The sequence below is a fragment of the Mycosarcoma maydis genome, chromosome 13, assembly GCF_000328475.2.
Source record: "Mycosarcoma maydis chromosome 13, whole genome shotgun sequence".
Taxonomy (NCBI): Eukaryota; Fungi; Basidiomycota; class Ustilaginomycetes; order Ustilaginales; genus Mycosarcoma; species Mycosarcoma maydis.
Window position 1 is genome coordinate 189,177 of NC_026490.1, and position 15,370 is coordinate 204,546.

The window sequence follows — 15,370 nt, forward strand, 5'->3', positions numbered from 1 at the left end:
GGTATACCATTTGAGTGCTCCTGGTAGTCGCCAGTGTCCCAAAAGTGATCTCCGAGATCGCGATGCGCCATTCGGATAGATTCTTTGATCAGGTTGTTCTGGTAGTTGCGTAGTTCGAGTTCAAGCTTTTCGCGATGGGCGATGTTGCGTTGCTCTGTCACCTGAACCCATTCCGCATCAGTTTCTATGCGTTCCAAGGACGGAACAAGATCGCCTGTCTCGGGTTCGGTGTTGTGCACCGTGACCATCGCCTGGTACGCCGAGACATTTCGTGTGTGCTTTTTAAGGTGGTCAGCAGCTTCCCGGCTGCAAGCTCGACGTAGACCCGGACAGTGCGTGGCAATGTACATTAGTCGCTGGGCGCGTAGATGATCGGAATAGTTAGAGGTGTATCCCTCCCAGTCAAAGTTGTCTGTGGGGCCGAGCTGTACATTTGTAAGGGATGTGTGCGACATCGACGAGGAGCCAGCCGTCGCGGGAAAAATCTCGCTCATCCTCGCAAGGTATAGTCGGAGCGTCGCCAGTGATAGGGACAGTGATTTGCGATGAGGGATGATAGGCTAGGTACGACGTTAGGGAAGAGCAACACACAAGAATTGCTGGTGTGTGACTTTTGCTGAGCCATTCACGATATGATACACGAATTCACGATTGGAAGGTGGAGGCTTGAGCGCAACCGAGAACGTCAACGTGGAATCAGGAATAGACTTATCTGGGATTTTTGCTTCGATCTCACATTGTTCACATTGCTACGTTCTACGTGTTACATCACATATTCACGATTCATGATTCGTGATTGTTCTAGGTGGTGTGGTCCTCCGTGCGACTTCGTCTTTCGTCCTTACTTTGACTCCACTCGGTCCGAAATTTTATTCACGATTCGTGATTTGACGTCTGTGTCTTCTGGATCGTTGTTATTCCACACTTCGTCTACGTTGGCCTTCAGCGCCTCCCAACAAACAGCTTGTCGTGTCATCACATAGAGGATTAAACATGTCCAACTACGATAGAAGACGGGTCAACGGGCCATCCAGCTACGTTCCGATCTACGATGCAGCTGGCATTGCATCTACTTCAACGCCGGTAGCAACGACATCGCAACAACGACCGGATCAGCGATCTTACTCGCAGCTGCGTCCCATCTTCCTACAAACCCATCTTGTACCTTCAGCGTCAGGTAGTTCCTACGTTGAAATCGGCGACCTGAAGCTGGCATGCTCGGTGTTTGGTCCTCGGCAGGTCAAGGGACGACAGTACAGTGGAAAAGCAGAGTTGAACGTTGAGGTCAAGTTTGCACCGTTTTCAAGTCGAAGGAGGAGACGTCCGGGCAAGGTAAGCGATGACAATCCGTCACTTCTCTCATATTTATAGTGCGTCAGATGTTGATTTATGAATGTTGGTCTTTATTTGTCTTGATTTGGTGGCGCTTAGACAACCGAGAGTGCGCATCTTTCCGGACTTCTGCACCAAGCCCTCCTGCCATCGCTCCGACTCGATCTGCTACCGAAAGCATCGCTCGACATCCACATCATGGTTCTACAAACTGACGGTCTCGAAGAATCGTGCATCGCTGCGGCGTGCATTGCTGCCACCACCGCGCTCGCTTCGGCAGGAATCGAAATGTACGGTTTGGTGGTTGGATGTGTCGCCCTCGTCCCCTCCACCACGGATTCCAAAGACAAGCAAGTACTTGTAGATCCAAGCTCGGCCGATCTAGGTCTAGTGACAGCGATGAAGACGGCAACAAGGGTTCTATTGTGCGGTATGCCCGCGCTCGCTTCTGTGACATGCCTCAATGTTTCCGCTGCGTCGAATGTAGCTTCCAAGTCGCATGACGCTGGAGCAGGCATTGGCACAGATGCCTTAGATGTAGCACTTGAAAGCCTCAACACAAGTCTGGTCGACATTCATAAAGTGGTTGCGCAAGCCCTGGCCGAGGACTTTCAACGCCGAACTGCTTTGACCACCGCAGCTGCGCACAAGTAAGTGTGAATGCAATGCCAATCATCTACAGCAACTGCTACTCTTGTACGCTCATCAGACCAGTTCTGCCATCAAAAGATGAGACTATTCACACACAGAGGCCTGAAAGCCTCTCTCCTCGTGGACGTCAAACGATGCGATTGAGAAACATGTATGCGGAGGAGAGAAAAAACGACGACAGATTCTATGCAGAGAAAAACTTGGGAAGGTAGTGTCCAGCTGGCCTTCTGGCGGACAATCAACCACCATCGCCGCCCTGGTTGGCAAACTTCTTGGCCTCGCGTCTGGCCTTGCGCTGACGAACATTGTTCGAATCCAAATCAAACTCGTCAGGTGGGGGAGTGAAGTTCATGAACGATTTCGGCTTCTTGGCGGGCAAAGCAACCGCACCGCCCGCAGCGCGGATCTGAGGGCTAGCATACGGGGAGGGGCTAAAGTCGTCCAGCACGTAGCCGTTGTCCTCTTCGTCCGTCAAGGAATCGTGGCGATGCGGAGCAGAAGTTCGCGGATCCGACGGGTCGTAACTCGGCGGAAGGGTAGCAGCGTTCTCAGTCCAATAGACGATCGGCTGCACCGGGTTGGCGTAGCGAATGCCGTGCTTCTTAGCGTAGAATGCGAACGCAGAGAAGAAGGCGTTCTTGCGGTAGAAGCGACGTCCCCAATCCTGCCACGTGTCGGCGTGGGTCATACCAATGGTGCACTCGATGGAGCGCATATACTCGATCTTCTGGGGGACGATGGCGGTGCTGGGAATGAACAGGCGTTCGGGCTCGGTCTGCAGCCAGTGAATCATATCCTCTTCCAACGCATCGAGCTTCTCAAGTGGTGTGTTGAAGTCGAATTGCACCGTGATGGGCTCCCATTGGTAACCAGAGCGACGCATGTTGAGGATGCTGGTTGCCGAGAGGATGACGTTACTGATGTAGACGTCTTGATTGAGCGAGTCAGTGAAGAGGCACGACAACAGAGACATTCGCTTGACTACGAGCACAGTTTCGCCGATCTGAATCCTATCGCCCGTATCAAAGGGATGCGTAACAAAGATGAAAATGATCGAATCAAAGACGTTGGCAGCTGATTCCTTGAAGATGAAAGCAAATGCAATGGCGAGCGTGTAGAAGGTGGTGAGCGTCTTGCCAATGTTGACATTGAAGATGGCGAGCGCTTCAAAGAGGATGATGACGAGGCAAACGGCCAGGAAGATACCGTCGAGCTGACCGACGGCATGGTTGACATCTTGCATGGATCGACTGAGGAAGCGACGCTCCTTGTAAACCTGCATGACGGTGTTTTTGATTTCGGACTGCGAAATGTCGCCATTGCCGTCACGGTCAAACACGCTGAATGCGTCTTTTGCATCTTCTGGACTAGTGTACGCGGGCTCAAAGTCTGAGGGAATGAGGTAGCTACGCTTGTGTGTACCACGGAAGGCGACAAAGATGGAACGGGCAAGTCTCTTTGCTTCGGCAGGCGAGTTCACATCCGTGCCAATGCCGAGAGCCTCGTTGCGAAGAAGGCCGAAAGGATCGTTCATGGCAACACGCGCCAGCGTGCTAGCTTGTCCAGCGGTGGCACGTACCCTGCGTCCTCCACGAGCTGCAACGCGGGCAATGAGGTTCGACTTGCCGTCTCCTCGTGCAGGCGCTTGGCCCTCTGCGGGCAGCCCGGTGGCAGGATCGATTGCGCGTTCGTTGGGGATCGCGTAAGCTGCTTGGACCGAGGGACGCTTCTTGCTGTGTTTTTTGAACCAGGAACCCTTGCTCGAGTCAGACACGTTACGTGTGCCCTTGGTGTCGACATCGACAGCAAAGTCGGTGGGTGCGATGGGCGTCGCAGCACCGCTCACACTGGGAGAAGCTCGAGTCGAGCGAGAGAGACCAAAGACAGAGTTTGTGTCTCGAGCCTTGAGCTTTGGTTTGTGGTCGCGGAGCCAGTCAAAGACTTGGAGCGACTTGGTGACCTTGGCGATTCGGTCAGCGTAAGCGCTTCGGTGGAAAGACATGGCAATGTGCTTGATGATGACCTTTTCGATGCAAATGGTGAGAGTCAAGAAGAACAAGAATTGGATGACCTGGTAGATGCGGTAGAGGTAGCCAGCTCGACTCTTGCGTGGGTCAGATTGGCTGTAGAGGCCATAGATCGAGGTGAAAATGATGGCCCAAGAGCCCCAGTTGAGTGCAGCGTAGCCGACGAGCTTGATATACTTTTTTATAGCATTGAAGTATTCGGCGAGCGAAAGCACGCGTTGGCTTGGACGGCCCCAGATGAGCTGGATCAGACCAAGCACGGCTTTTGGGAAGAGCTCGACGAGCAAATGAATCCACCATTCGACGTGGATATTGAAAGCAGCCCAGATGAACCAGGCTTGCACATTATCAGCAATGTAGTCGCGGCGGCCCTCATCGGGACCGCGTCGACGATAGACGTACTGAATGACAATGACGGGTACGAGCATGCAACCAGAGACGATGAGGTTGCCGAGAAAAGTGGTAGCGAGAAAATTGAGGATCTTCCAAAGACTGAGGCGACCCATGCGGACCTGCTTTGCCTGTTCGTTTTCGAATCGTACTGCCTCGTCGAGGTCCTCCTCGTCGGACCAGTCAAAGTCGCCATAGTCGCGGTCATTGCCACCATCGGTGGATGAAACCTCGCTATCCTGGCGGATGAAAGGAGGACGGTAGGGAACATTCTTGTTGTAGTCAAAAGTGCCGGGGGTACGGTTGGTTTCGTAAGGGGGGTAGTCTGACTTGGGACCAAGACCGGGAGGTTTGGGGAGGTGTCCGTCGCGAAACTCGGCCAGAGGGTCAGTGATAGCAACGCGTGGGCCAGCCGTGCCTGGCCGAGAGTTGGGAGAGAAAGAGCTTGTAGAGTTCATCGAAATGCTGTTATCGTGTGCGTCAAGGTGATGATGATGATCCTGCTGTTGCTGCTGGTGGGAGGGCTCGAGATTGGAAGGGTGAGCAGACTCTGAAAACGCTTTGGTGTCACCGGAGGCCAGAGCAGCTACGGCAGCATCATTGAGCATGTGATCGTCGCTGGGGTCAGAGTGGGCAACAAGATTGGATTGACTCGCATAAACCGGCGGCAGTGGCTCGCTGAGATTTCTTGGTTGGTAGGGAGGCGAGGCAAGCCCACTCTGCATGCTTTCAGGGAGCGACTCATGTGAACGCGGATCCAAGGGCGGTGGTGGCGGCATGATTGGCAGCGGCACGCGGAGTAGCCTATGCCGGTAGATTGTTCCTTCTAGCCCGGAATTGGTCAAGAAAGGAGCGCAAGCGACGGACTCGGCCCTGTCTGTCCGGCAGAGAAGGACGAGGTAGAACGATAGGGCAGTACCAGAATCTGGGGTCAAGCGGGGAAGCTTTGCGATAGTGTGAGTAGTGTTAAATGCTTGCGTCGGCCGCGACTAGACTCCAGGCAGCTTGTTGGAGGATTGAGGATCGTCGCGAGCTGGAGCATGCGGTTGGGAGGAAAGAAAGAATGAGCTTGAGCATTGACCTTTGCCAAGTCGTGAGTTACTTTTGCTCTCAGCAAGAGCAGAGTCCGCCGAAACACAAAGAAATTCCAGTCAACCAACGCACGACGTGCCAGTAAGTATCGGTGTTGTAGAGGCCGGACAGAGACACAGGAGGAAACGCACGGTCAACTGACTCCCAACTGTGCCTTTGTGGCTTTTTTGGTTTGTCCTTCGTGATTCTGATTGTAATCTGTGAATCACGATTCACGATTATTCGTGATTATTTTCATGACTCTGTCCCTGAACACGAAACTCTAAAATCACATCGGCTTGGCTTCCAAGTGTCGCGAAACGTGCATAGTCACAGTCACAGTTACGAGTTGTGAGTGTGGCTTTGTCGTTCACCACGTGAAATTTTCAGGGCGCACGACGCTTGCTCCACTCCACACTCGCATGGCCCCTTATCATTCGCATAGCTTGCTTTGAACCTCGAAACAAGAAGAGACGTGCAACTTCAGTCTACGAGAAGGCAGCCAAGTCAACAAGAAGATCATCCCTTGGACGGGACGAGGCGGTCTGCTGAGCTCGAGCTCGATCTTGTTACGCTGCTTTGGGGCTGTGGACCAGTGGATCGTGAGAAGCAGCCAAAGCCGCCATCGGTTCTTGGACTTGACAAATAGCAGACAGAACAAGCACTGGTGTTCATGAGTGCATGCCAAGAGCTTCACGCCTGCCTGCAGAAGCCAAAGGGGTGAGGATCTACACCGTGTAAGTCACGAGTTACACGACAAGAAGTTATGCCAGACCACATGCTAGTCAGCGCATGACGTCGCTGTGTGCTGGCAAGTCGTGAGTGAGGTTCTGCAGTTCGGCCACTTTTTTTTTCAAACCAACAAAAAGTCGCCGAAGCTGAAATCACGAATCGTGAATTATAGTTCCATAAAACACAGATGTGAAGTGGATGGCTATAACATGACGATCCACAGATATTCCGAAAACGTGAACTAATCGTGAATCGTGAATCGTGAATCGTGAATAGTCACGAAGTCACAAATCTTGATCCGATCCTCCACTCCGTCACCTTGTAGGGTCTTGAACTTTCTAACCGAGCCTGGAAAGCACCTTGTCTTCATCCAACCTCTACTCAACCAAAAGATACACGGCCGGCCATGTCGCTTCCCCGTGATTCTCCTTGACATCACAAACTGCCGGTCCTCGTGATGTCAGCTCAAGCACGCGGGCCACCGCCCACAGGCCGTGCAAGCTGGCAGCAGCAACAGGCCAGCTACGCGACGTCAGGTGCACTCCCTCCTCAGCTTGCTCAGCCTGCCGGTGCTGGCCCTCGTGGTGCACACCCATCGGAACCGCTGACGGCACCCATAGCACAGCTCGTCTCAGAGGCGCCGAATGCTGGTGGTAATGCTGCCATACCGGTGTCATCCGCTCCCCCGATCCCCACCTTCTCCCATATCCCTTACTTTACGGCTATCCAGCTCGAAACGCTCTACACTCGTCGTCGTGGAACACGCATGTCGGCGTCAACATGGCAAACCAACCGTGACATGGCTACCGGATTCATTCAGTCGGTTGCATCTCGCCTTGGTTTCCCACAGCGCACCACTGCTACCGCACAACAGATCTATCAGCGCTTTCATCTGTTCTTTCCACCTTCCGATTTTGTTCTCCACGAGATCGCTGTTGCCTCTTTGTTCGTAGCTGCCAAACTGAACGATACAAACAAGAAACCTAGGGATGTTCTGCTGGCCAGCTATGCGCTCCGTTTCCCTCAGCTCGTCAAGGGAGGCAGCGCTGCTTCAGCTCTCGAGACAACTCCAACCACTAAAACGGTGACGGACGAGCCGAATTTTCCCACCCTAGCAGGTCAAAAGCGCAAACACGCATCAACATCAGCCGTAGAGTCCTTATCACCTAACCCGCTAGCGATGGCCATCGGCAGTGTCGGAGAAGCCGACGTCGATCCCAACATCCTCGAAAACGATCGAAAACGGCTCATGGCGCTCGAAAAGCTCATCCTCGAAAGCCTCTGTTACAACTTCCAGAGCAATGCCTGTATTGCGCTCAAAATGGTGATCAAATTGGGAAGGAAGAGCAAATTGCCCAAGTCATTCATCCGAACCTCCTGGAAAATGGCTGCTGATTTGTTCCGCACTTCGGCGCCGATGCAGTATCCGCCCAACGTGATTGCTGTCGCGGCGCTGTACGCAGCTGCTCTGCTAGCTAGACCCCCGTCTAGAACCACGCTACCTTCCGAGCAAGGACAACAAGTTGCGGCAGATACTCACCAGGACGATCCACTGGTGGCGTTTCTGAACAATATCAAAGCGGTTTCGGCTACGCCATCACCAGCATCAATCCAAGCCTCACCAGCAACACCCTCCCTTGTTCCGCTGTCAGAACCCTTCGCAGGCTGCGATCCTGAATGTCGTGTTCACGTAGAAGACGTCGAAGAAGCGGTCCATGAACTTCTCGATCTGTTTCTGACGTGTACGGCGCAACTCCCACCTTCGCTCTACATGACATCCGCGTCAGGACTCGGTACATCTACGGCAGCTACGCCATCCCCGCTTTCGCCCGCAGACCCATTGGATGCCTTTGCCACGTCGCCATCCTCTTCTGGCGGCATGAGCGACCCATCTCAGCCAGCCCCTTCACGCAAAAAGCTCAAACAGTACGAATATTCGCCACCCCCCTTCGGGCTCGTCGATTGGCTCAATAGCGCTCGATGCACGCAGCTCCAACTAAGTGCGGGCAAATCTGCTGCTGCTGTTGGTGGTGGAATTATGGATCCGACCGCGCCAACCAAGGAGCTTTCCGCATTGCTAACCGATCTCAAGATTTATCTGCGTGGAATAGAGTACGATCGACAACGCGCGGATGCTGGTTTCCTTGCCGAAGTGGGCCTTCTCGCCGAAGCCAACGTGGTCCCATTGCCTGGAGTGGATGCTGCTTCGATGAGTGGTGTGGGACAGCCAGTAGCAGCGCACTCGGTTACGATCGAGTTACGACCTCTTGGCAATTCCGACGCCTCTATCCACAAGAGCGGTGATCAAATTTGGGAGGCATTGGATGACGCGCAGAAGAGGATTGTGGAGCGGATCCGAAGAAGGAAGTTGGTAGCAGCGTTGAGGTTAACGTTTGTAGAACCGCAGGTGGAAAAGCGGGCGGATGTGGGTGGCGCAACTGTGACGAGTCGCGACGAGTATAAGCAATCGCCGACAGAACAACGGCACCAGTCGCTAATCAAGGAATCCGCTGACCAGACGCTACCACTAAAAAGAAATCGAATCGAACAGGCCAGACGATACCTCTTCTAGCTCTTCGAGCTTTTCACCATCACATCTTGATTGTGTCTTCCACCGCTCCGTTCACATGCAATTGCACTTGGCAGCATCAATCACGACCATCCACACCATCGTAATCAGAGAAATAGAAAGTACATTTCATCTTGCGCAAGTTATGTGTTGACGTGAAATCATGTAGACGAGCAGTTTCTTGCCCAGAAGCGGTAGAAGCAAATACCCTGGCTTGACTAGGTAATGTGTATACGCCGTCCAACGCATTGGCCCCTCAGAAAAAAAGAGGCCAACGAGTCTCGATCTTTCCCGTTTTTCCCTCAACCAGATGCCCACTGAAAAAGGACACTGTGATGAATATAACGGGAGGAATATCTCATACAAATACAGGGAATGAGGCGAGGAGGGAGGAGACGAACCGAGAATATCTCACGATGTGTACCGGACCAAGAGCAGTGTTAAGCGTGCAGGATCAAGGCCAGACCACTCGACACAGGCGAGCCAACGAGCGACATCGTTTGCGAATAACGAATGCCAAATTGTGCTCTTGCAGTGCGCTGGAAACCAACAAGATGGATGGTGCAGGCGCACACGCCCAGCTGCAGATATCCGAGACTGTGCAGGGTAAAATGCTTCAGGAAGAGCAACTTCCGAGCTTGAGATGGGACAAGAATAAAGTGGTGGTTGCTGTTGCGTAGATGCTTGACGAAAATCGGAATGGACGAACGAACGAATGGCGGAAACGAGATGGGTGATAATACAGTGCCTTAGCGCGGAGACCAAGTCGAGGCTAAGCGGTAATTCGAAGCTGCTGAGGATCGGATCAGATTAGAGAGACTGTGTGTCGAGACGGCGCGCTCACTTGCGACGGTTCTGCTGCATGCCGAGGATCTGTACCATCCGGACAAAGATGTTGATAAAGTCGAGCTCGAGGCTAATCGACTCGGCAAGTGGGTCTCCACGCGTGTAGCCGGCTCGTACCATCTGCGCATGCTTGAGAATTCGCTGAGTGTCGTAGAGCACAAAGGCACCGAACACAGCGAGACCACCGTACAGCGAGAGGGCCTCGGTGGCAGCAAGAGTGCGAAAGGCAGTGCGAGGGAGGATCATGGGTGCTAATGACGAGAGAGCCACAATGGTGACACCTGCGAGCAAAGGACCGCCCATCCATAGGTACTTGTCTTCCTTGGCGGTAGCACCGACATAGCAGAGCGAGCCCACGAGGCCAGCAGTGTAAAGCGCAGCTCGCGACAGGACAGCAGGGTTGAGGAATAGCAAAGGGCTAAGCACAGCAGCCTGGGAAGCATTGAACAGCAGCCACGAGGGGACCTTAAGAGGGTGACCGGGTGGAAGCGAGGTAGCGCCAAGCATACCACCGATGCTAGCGACAAGACCGACACCCAGCACCAACCAGGGGTTGGCCATCATGACGCGCTGTGAGACACCGTAGCGGTGAAGACCGACAGCGGCAGCACCTGTGAGTGTGAGGCCACCGGCAAGGTACATGAAGGTCTTGTGCAAATACTCGGCCTCAACTGGGTGGAGCGAGTCGCGCGTCTCGCGGTTGAAGAAGAGATTGGCACCGAAAGCGGTTGCTCCGATGATTCCGATGCTGGTAAGAGCGCGTGTCCATCCGCCAGGCTGCGAGATGCTTGTGGGAGCGTCAGCCGCAGGAGCAGAGTGAGGGGCTGCAAATGCGAAGCGTCCGCCATTGGCGCCACCGTTACCGCCATTGGGACGGAAAGGGCTGGTGCGCACACCCCTCGCCTGTTGCTGCACCTGACGAAGCGGTGTCGCACCATGGCTAGTGGATGTCAATGCGGGCTTGGGAGCGTTGGCAATGCAAGTAAAAGAACGCAAAGGCCGTGCAACGGCGCTGCTGGTGGTGGTAATAGGGGGATGTGATGCGGAGGATCGAGCCACCAGCAGCGAGTTGCGCAGCGAACGCTGCAACGTTTGAAACGATGGCCGCAGCATGTATGGCCACGTTGTGAGAGATTGTCAGATGTGAGGTTACTAGAATCACTAAGTAAGAGTGCGATAAGTCGAAGGCCGGTGGCACTTTATCGACGCGGTAAGATGCGTATGTTTGATGGCGAAAGAGAAAATCGACGGAGCTAATATTTAGTACGTTTTAAGTCAGACTGGATGGCGACGGCTGAGCTTTCCACGTCTGTGTCAGACGTCAGCGATTCAAAAAAAAAACCTGTTTGCCTGTGGTGAACCTCCACACCTTTCGAGCTTGGACCAATCATGAACCATGAATAATCACGAACCAGAATCACAGGCTGAGCTTGCGCTTTGCTGCGGATGGCAGTGGCCAAGAAAAGGCAACAGCGAAAGCCTAGCACTTTCCACAGTTACGAGACGAATTTCACGGCTTTTCTCAGCCGATCGATCACACCTCGCCCCAGCTTAACACAGACAAAAGAACAACGTGCACGAGAGACCCACAACCGTGAACCTCAAATTTCGAGTTCAGACTTGCCATTTCTTCGTTTTATGGGACAATTCGTGCGATAGGAAGGTGGTCCCACTCAACCCAACTCAAATTTTGTCTGCAATGATATTCACGATTGTGAATATCACAATTTATTCGTGATTCACGAATCGTGTATGATCTGTGAATCATGCAACACTCACACAGGCGGAACCGCGAATAGTCAGTGAGTGATGAGGGTCGTCAGGTCAAGAATTTTTGTTCTTTTTTGAAACTTTTTATTGGCAGATTCTGACCTGAACCGTGCCGTAAGTCTCGAGGCGGCAGCTAGGAACTTCGTCTGTTTAAAAGAGAGAGAGAAAAAGAGAGAGGTGCAGATATGACACGAACAATCTGAACAAACGTCACACAGTTCCCCTTCGTACCGACTGACTGCGTGTGTGTGTGTCGCCAGTAAGAAAAAAAGGAACACACATACACACACGTTGTCAACTAGCTCGTTGCCTCTAAAAGAAGTGTTCTTCTCGTGGAGCACGAATTTTTTTTCTTGCCTGGCCAAGCGAAGCTCGAGTTGGTCTCGGTTTTCCAATTCTTCTCGTTGCCAAATCGTCTCGTCCTTCCCACTTTCCTTCCTCACCTACCCTCCCATCCTCTCACTGTCCATCCGCGGATACTGTCGAGGCTTCTTCCAATCCAACAGCCTCGCTCTTCACAACCTCACTTTCCGTATCTGCATTCCGCAGGTACACTGAACGTCGCGTCGGATCATCTTCCCGACCTTCCCGCAATCATTACAATCGCCGTCTTGATCTGACGGCATCTCTTCTAGGCTTTCCTCTCTCCAAGGTTCGCCTGACCCTTTTTTTGTCACCATGGATGTAAGTTCTCTGTACATTGCTTGCAGCCTTAACTGCTTTGTCTTTGTACCCAGCCCCTTCGCACTACATCTCGTCTCTCTTGAGCTCATCGCTGACCCAAACCGTTCTCCAACCCTTCGACCGCTCCCGCTACGCAGCCCTCCTTTGTTCAAGGGCTTCACGAGCTCTTGAAGCAGAGCAATGTTCCCGACACCAACACTGTCAAGGCCGCCACCGAGCAGCTCCAGAACAACTACTACAAGAACCCACAATGCATCCCCGCTCTCTTCGAGATCCTGGCTACCTCGCCCGACCTGGCTGTCCGTCAGCTCGCCGCGGTTGAGCTCAGAAAACGTCTTGCAAAGAGCGGAGGCAAGGTGTGGACCAAGCAGCCCGTAAACGTTCGGGACGGAGTTAAGGCCAAGCTGCTCGAGGTCGTCACCAATGAGCAGGTCGCTGCCGTCCGAAACGCCATCGCTCGTGTCATCTCCGAGATTGCCAAGCGCGAGCTCCCCGCCGGCTCCTGGCCCGCACTCCTTCCCTTCCTCTTCCAAGCTGCTGACTCGGCCAACGCTACCCACCGACAGGTCTCGCTCTTTGTCTTCTACACTGTCCTTGAGACCTTCGTGGATGGCGGCGAGGCCCTTGACAAGCACCTCCCTCAGATTATGCAGCTTTTTGCCAAGAGCTTGCAGGACCCAGAGTCGCTCGAAGTGCGTGTCACCACCGTTCGTGCCCTCGGAAAGGTTGCTCAGAACCTCGAGAGCGATGCTTCCGCCGATCTCGCTGCCATGCAGTCTGCCGTTCCCCAGATGGTCGGTGTCCTAAACCAGTGTCTTGAGCAGAGCAACCAGGACGGTGTTCGACAGATCCTCGACGTTCTCGAGGAGATCTGCATGCTTGAGGTACCCATCATCTCGAACCACATTGCCGAGCTCATCGACTTCTTCCTGGCCAATGGTGCCAACCAGGAGCACGAGGAGGATCTCCGTCTCATGTGCCTCAACTCGCTCATCTGGATCTGCTCTTACAAGCGCTCCAAGGTGCAGAGCCTTGGTCTCGCAAAGCACATGATCGCCCGCCTGATGCCCATCGCCGTCGAAGAGGACTCAGAAGACGTTGACGAGGACTCGCCCTCACGCCTCGCTCTGCGTGTCATTGACGGCCTCGCCACCGAACTGCCCCCCAGTCATGTCTTCCCTCCCTTGCTCGAGCAGATGCAGGCTTACATGAGCCACCAGGACCCTCACCACCGTAAGGCTGCCATGATGGCTTTCGGCGTCTCGGTCGAGGGCTGCTCCGAGTACATTCGCCCGCACATGAACGAACTCTGGCCGTTTGTCGAGGCTGGTCTCAAGGACCCTGAACCCGTTGTGCGCAAAGCTGCCTGCGTTGCTCTCGGTTGCCTCTGCGAGATGCTCGAGGAAGAGTGCGCTGCCAAGCACGCTACTTTACTGCCCGTCATCATGGAGCTGGTCAACGACGCTGCCACTCAGCGATCCGCGTGCACCGCCCTCGACTCGCTTCTCGAGGTTATGGGCTCCGACATCTCGCAGTACTTGCCCGCCATCATGGAGCGTCTCGCTGGCCTCCTCGAGACTGCGCCCATCCCCGTCAAGGCCACCGTCACTGGCGCTATCGGCAGTGCCGCCCACGCATCCAAGGCGGGCTTCCTGCCGTACTTTGACCAGACCATGCAGCGCATCAAGCCCTTCCTCACCCTCACCGAGGAGGGCGACGCCATGGATCTACGCGGCATCACCACCGACACGGTCGGCACCTTTGCCGAGGCTGTGGGCAAGGAAGCTTTCCGCCCCTACTTCCAGGACTTGATGAAACTCGCCTTCGAGGGCTTGGACCTGAACAACCCACGCCTGCGTGAGTGCAGCTTTATCTTCTTTGCTGTCATGTCGCGTGTGTTTGGCGAGGAATTCACGCCATTCCTTCAGCACGTCGTTCCTCGCCTTATTCAGTCATGCCAGCAATCCGAGCACGACCCTGTTCCGGGCGCTTCGGGCGACGGCACCATCAACGGCATTGGCATCCCGGGCATGAGCGCCGGCGGCGACGATGACGACGATGACGACGGATTTGTGGACATTGACGAGCTTAACGACGCCTTCCTCAACGTCAACTCGGCCATTGCCATCGAAAAGGAAGTGGCGGCTGACTCGCTTGGCGAAATCTTTGCGCACACCAAATCCGGCTTCCTTCCCTACATTCAGGAGTCGGTCGAGCAGCTCGTGATCCTGCTGGAGCACTTCTACCAGGGCATCCGAAAGAGCGCTGTTTCGGCTCTGTTCACCTACATCAACACGCTCAACGAGCTGAGCCAGCCGCAGCCATGGCAGTCTGGTGTGCAGGTCAAGGTGCCTCTGAACGCCGACGTGCAGAAGCTTGTCAACGCTGTCATCCCTGCCGTCATGGAGATGTGGGAGAGCGAAGACGACCGGTAAGTTATAAAGCAATTGCTCGACGCAGGACAGAGACAGATGCAGAATCCATGGACCGCTGCGGTGGCCGACAAATAGGGTGCCAGCCACACTTCACAGGATGACAACATTTCTCAGCTCACAATGACGTCCGTTATAGGAGCGGTCGAACGACTATAATTTTTAACCTAAATTCACTGACTCTTGGCACCCGCTCGCAGCAACAGCTGGCCGCAACAAAGGGTTCCATACTTCAGCATCTGCCCTCACCCTGTCTTGACTAGGATCTTGGAAGGCTCAAGAAACGCCTACTGACATTCTGCTATTACATTGCTGTCTTTTTAACAGAACCGCCGCTATCGAAGTCTGCCAGTCGTTGGCTGAGTGCCTCAACAAGAATGGCCCTGCCATCATTGCGCCTGACCACCTGGACACAGTGTGCACGTATACGATCATGATCCTCGAGAAGAAGAGTCCACCTCAGCTCGACTCGGAGATTCCGGAAGAGGAGAACGAGGAGGCATCCGAGTACGAGTCGGTCTTGGTCTCGGCAGCTTCCGATCTGGTGGGCGCCATGGCCAATGTGCTTGGTGCCGACTTTACCGATCCGTTGAAGCAGTTTATGCCGCAGATCATGAAGTACTACACTCCCGGACGATCTGTAAGCGACCGTTCTACGGCGATTGGTTCGTTGGGCGAAATCATCACGGGAATGAAGGGCGCCATCACTCCGTTTACGCAAGACATTCTGTCGTTGCTGTCACGTGCGCTCTCGGACGAGGATGCATCGGTGCGATCGAACGCCGTGTTTGCTTCGGGAGTGTTGATCGAGAACACGCAGGCAGACCTGAGCGCACACTTCCCTGCGCTGCTTAACGCCATCCGAC

At 54.1% G+C, this 15,370-nt stretch overlaps 6 protein-coding genes across 6 annotated transcripts in view; 3 read left to right on the forward strand and 3 right to left on the reverse strand.

Annotated features, from left to right (window-relative positions):
* Positions 1-494, reverse strand: part of UMAG_15013 (uncharacterized protein) — a gene marked incomplete at both ends in the record, with an annotated part of 1,695 nt that extends 1,201 nt beyond the window's left edge. Inside the window, one exon of the mRNA XM_011392725.1 lies at positions 18-494. Within this exon, the coding sequence (XP_011391027.1) occupies positions 18-494 (477 nt within the window). The remainder of the gene's footprint in view (positions 1-17) is intronic.
* Positions 495-993: 499 nt separating this feature from the next.
* UMAG_04549 (uncharacterized protein) lies at positions 994-1,986 on the forward strand (the record flags this gene model as incomplete). Its single annotated transcript, XM_011392566.1, has 2 exons — positions 994-1,332; positions 1,432-1,986. 2 exons carry the CDS (start codon positions 994-996, stop codon positions 1,984-1,986), a joined length of 894 nt encoding a protein of 297 aa, XP_011390868.1.
* A 235-nt stretch (positions 1,987-2,221) lies between these two features.
* Positions 2,222-5,179, reverse strand: UMAG_04550 (uncharacterized protein; the record flags this gene model as incomplete). The annotated part of the gene is made up of 1 exon (XM_011392567.1): positions 2,222-5,179. One exon carries the CDS (start codon positions 5,177-5,179, stop codon positions 2,222-2,224), a length of 2,958 nt encoding a protein of 985 aa, XP_011390869.1.
* Positions 5,180-6,660: 1,481 nt separating this feature from the next.
* On the forward strand, positions 6,661-8,775 carry UMAG_04551 (uncharacterized protein; the record flags this gene model as incomplete). The annotated part of the gene is made up of 1 exon (XM_011392568.1): positions 6,661-8,775. One exon carries the CDS (start codon positions 6,661-6,663, stop codon positions 8,773-8,775), a length of 2,115 nt encoding a protein of 704 aa, XP_011390870.1.
* Positions 8,776-9,612: 837 nt separating this feature from the next.
* Positions 9,613-10,731, reverse strand: UMAG_04553 (uncharacterized protein; the record flags this gene model as incomplete). Its single annotated transcript, XM_011392569.1, has 1 exon — positions 9,613-10,731. The coding sequence occupies one exon, from the start codon at positions 10,729-10,731 to the stop codon at positions 9,613-9,615; it is 1,119 nt and encodes a 372-aa protein (XP_011390871.1).
* Positions 10,732-12,066: 1,335 nt separating this feature from the next.
* The window catches only part of UMAG_15014 (uncharacterized protein), a gene marked incomplete at both ends in the record, with an annotated part of 3,769 nt that continues 465 nt past the window's right edge, over positions 12,067-15,370 (forward strand). The window contains 3 exons of the mRNA XM_011392726.1: positions 12,067-12,072; positions 12,210-14,503; positions 14,832-15,369. Of these exons, the coding sequence (XP_011391028.1) occupies positions 12,067-12,072; positions 12,210-14,503; positions 14,832-15,369 (2,838 nt within the window). The remainder of the gene's footprint in view (positions 12,073-12,209; positions 14,504-14,831; position 15,370) is intronic.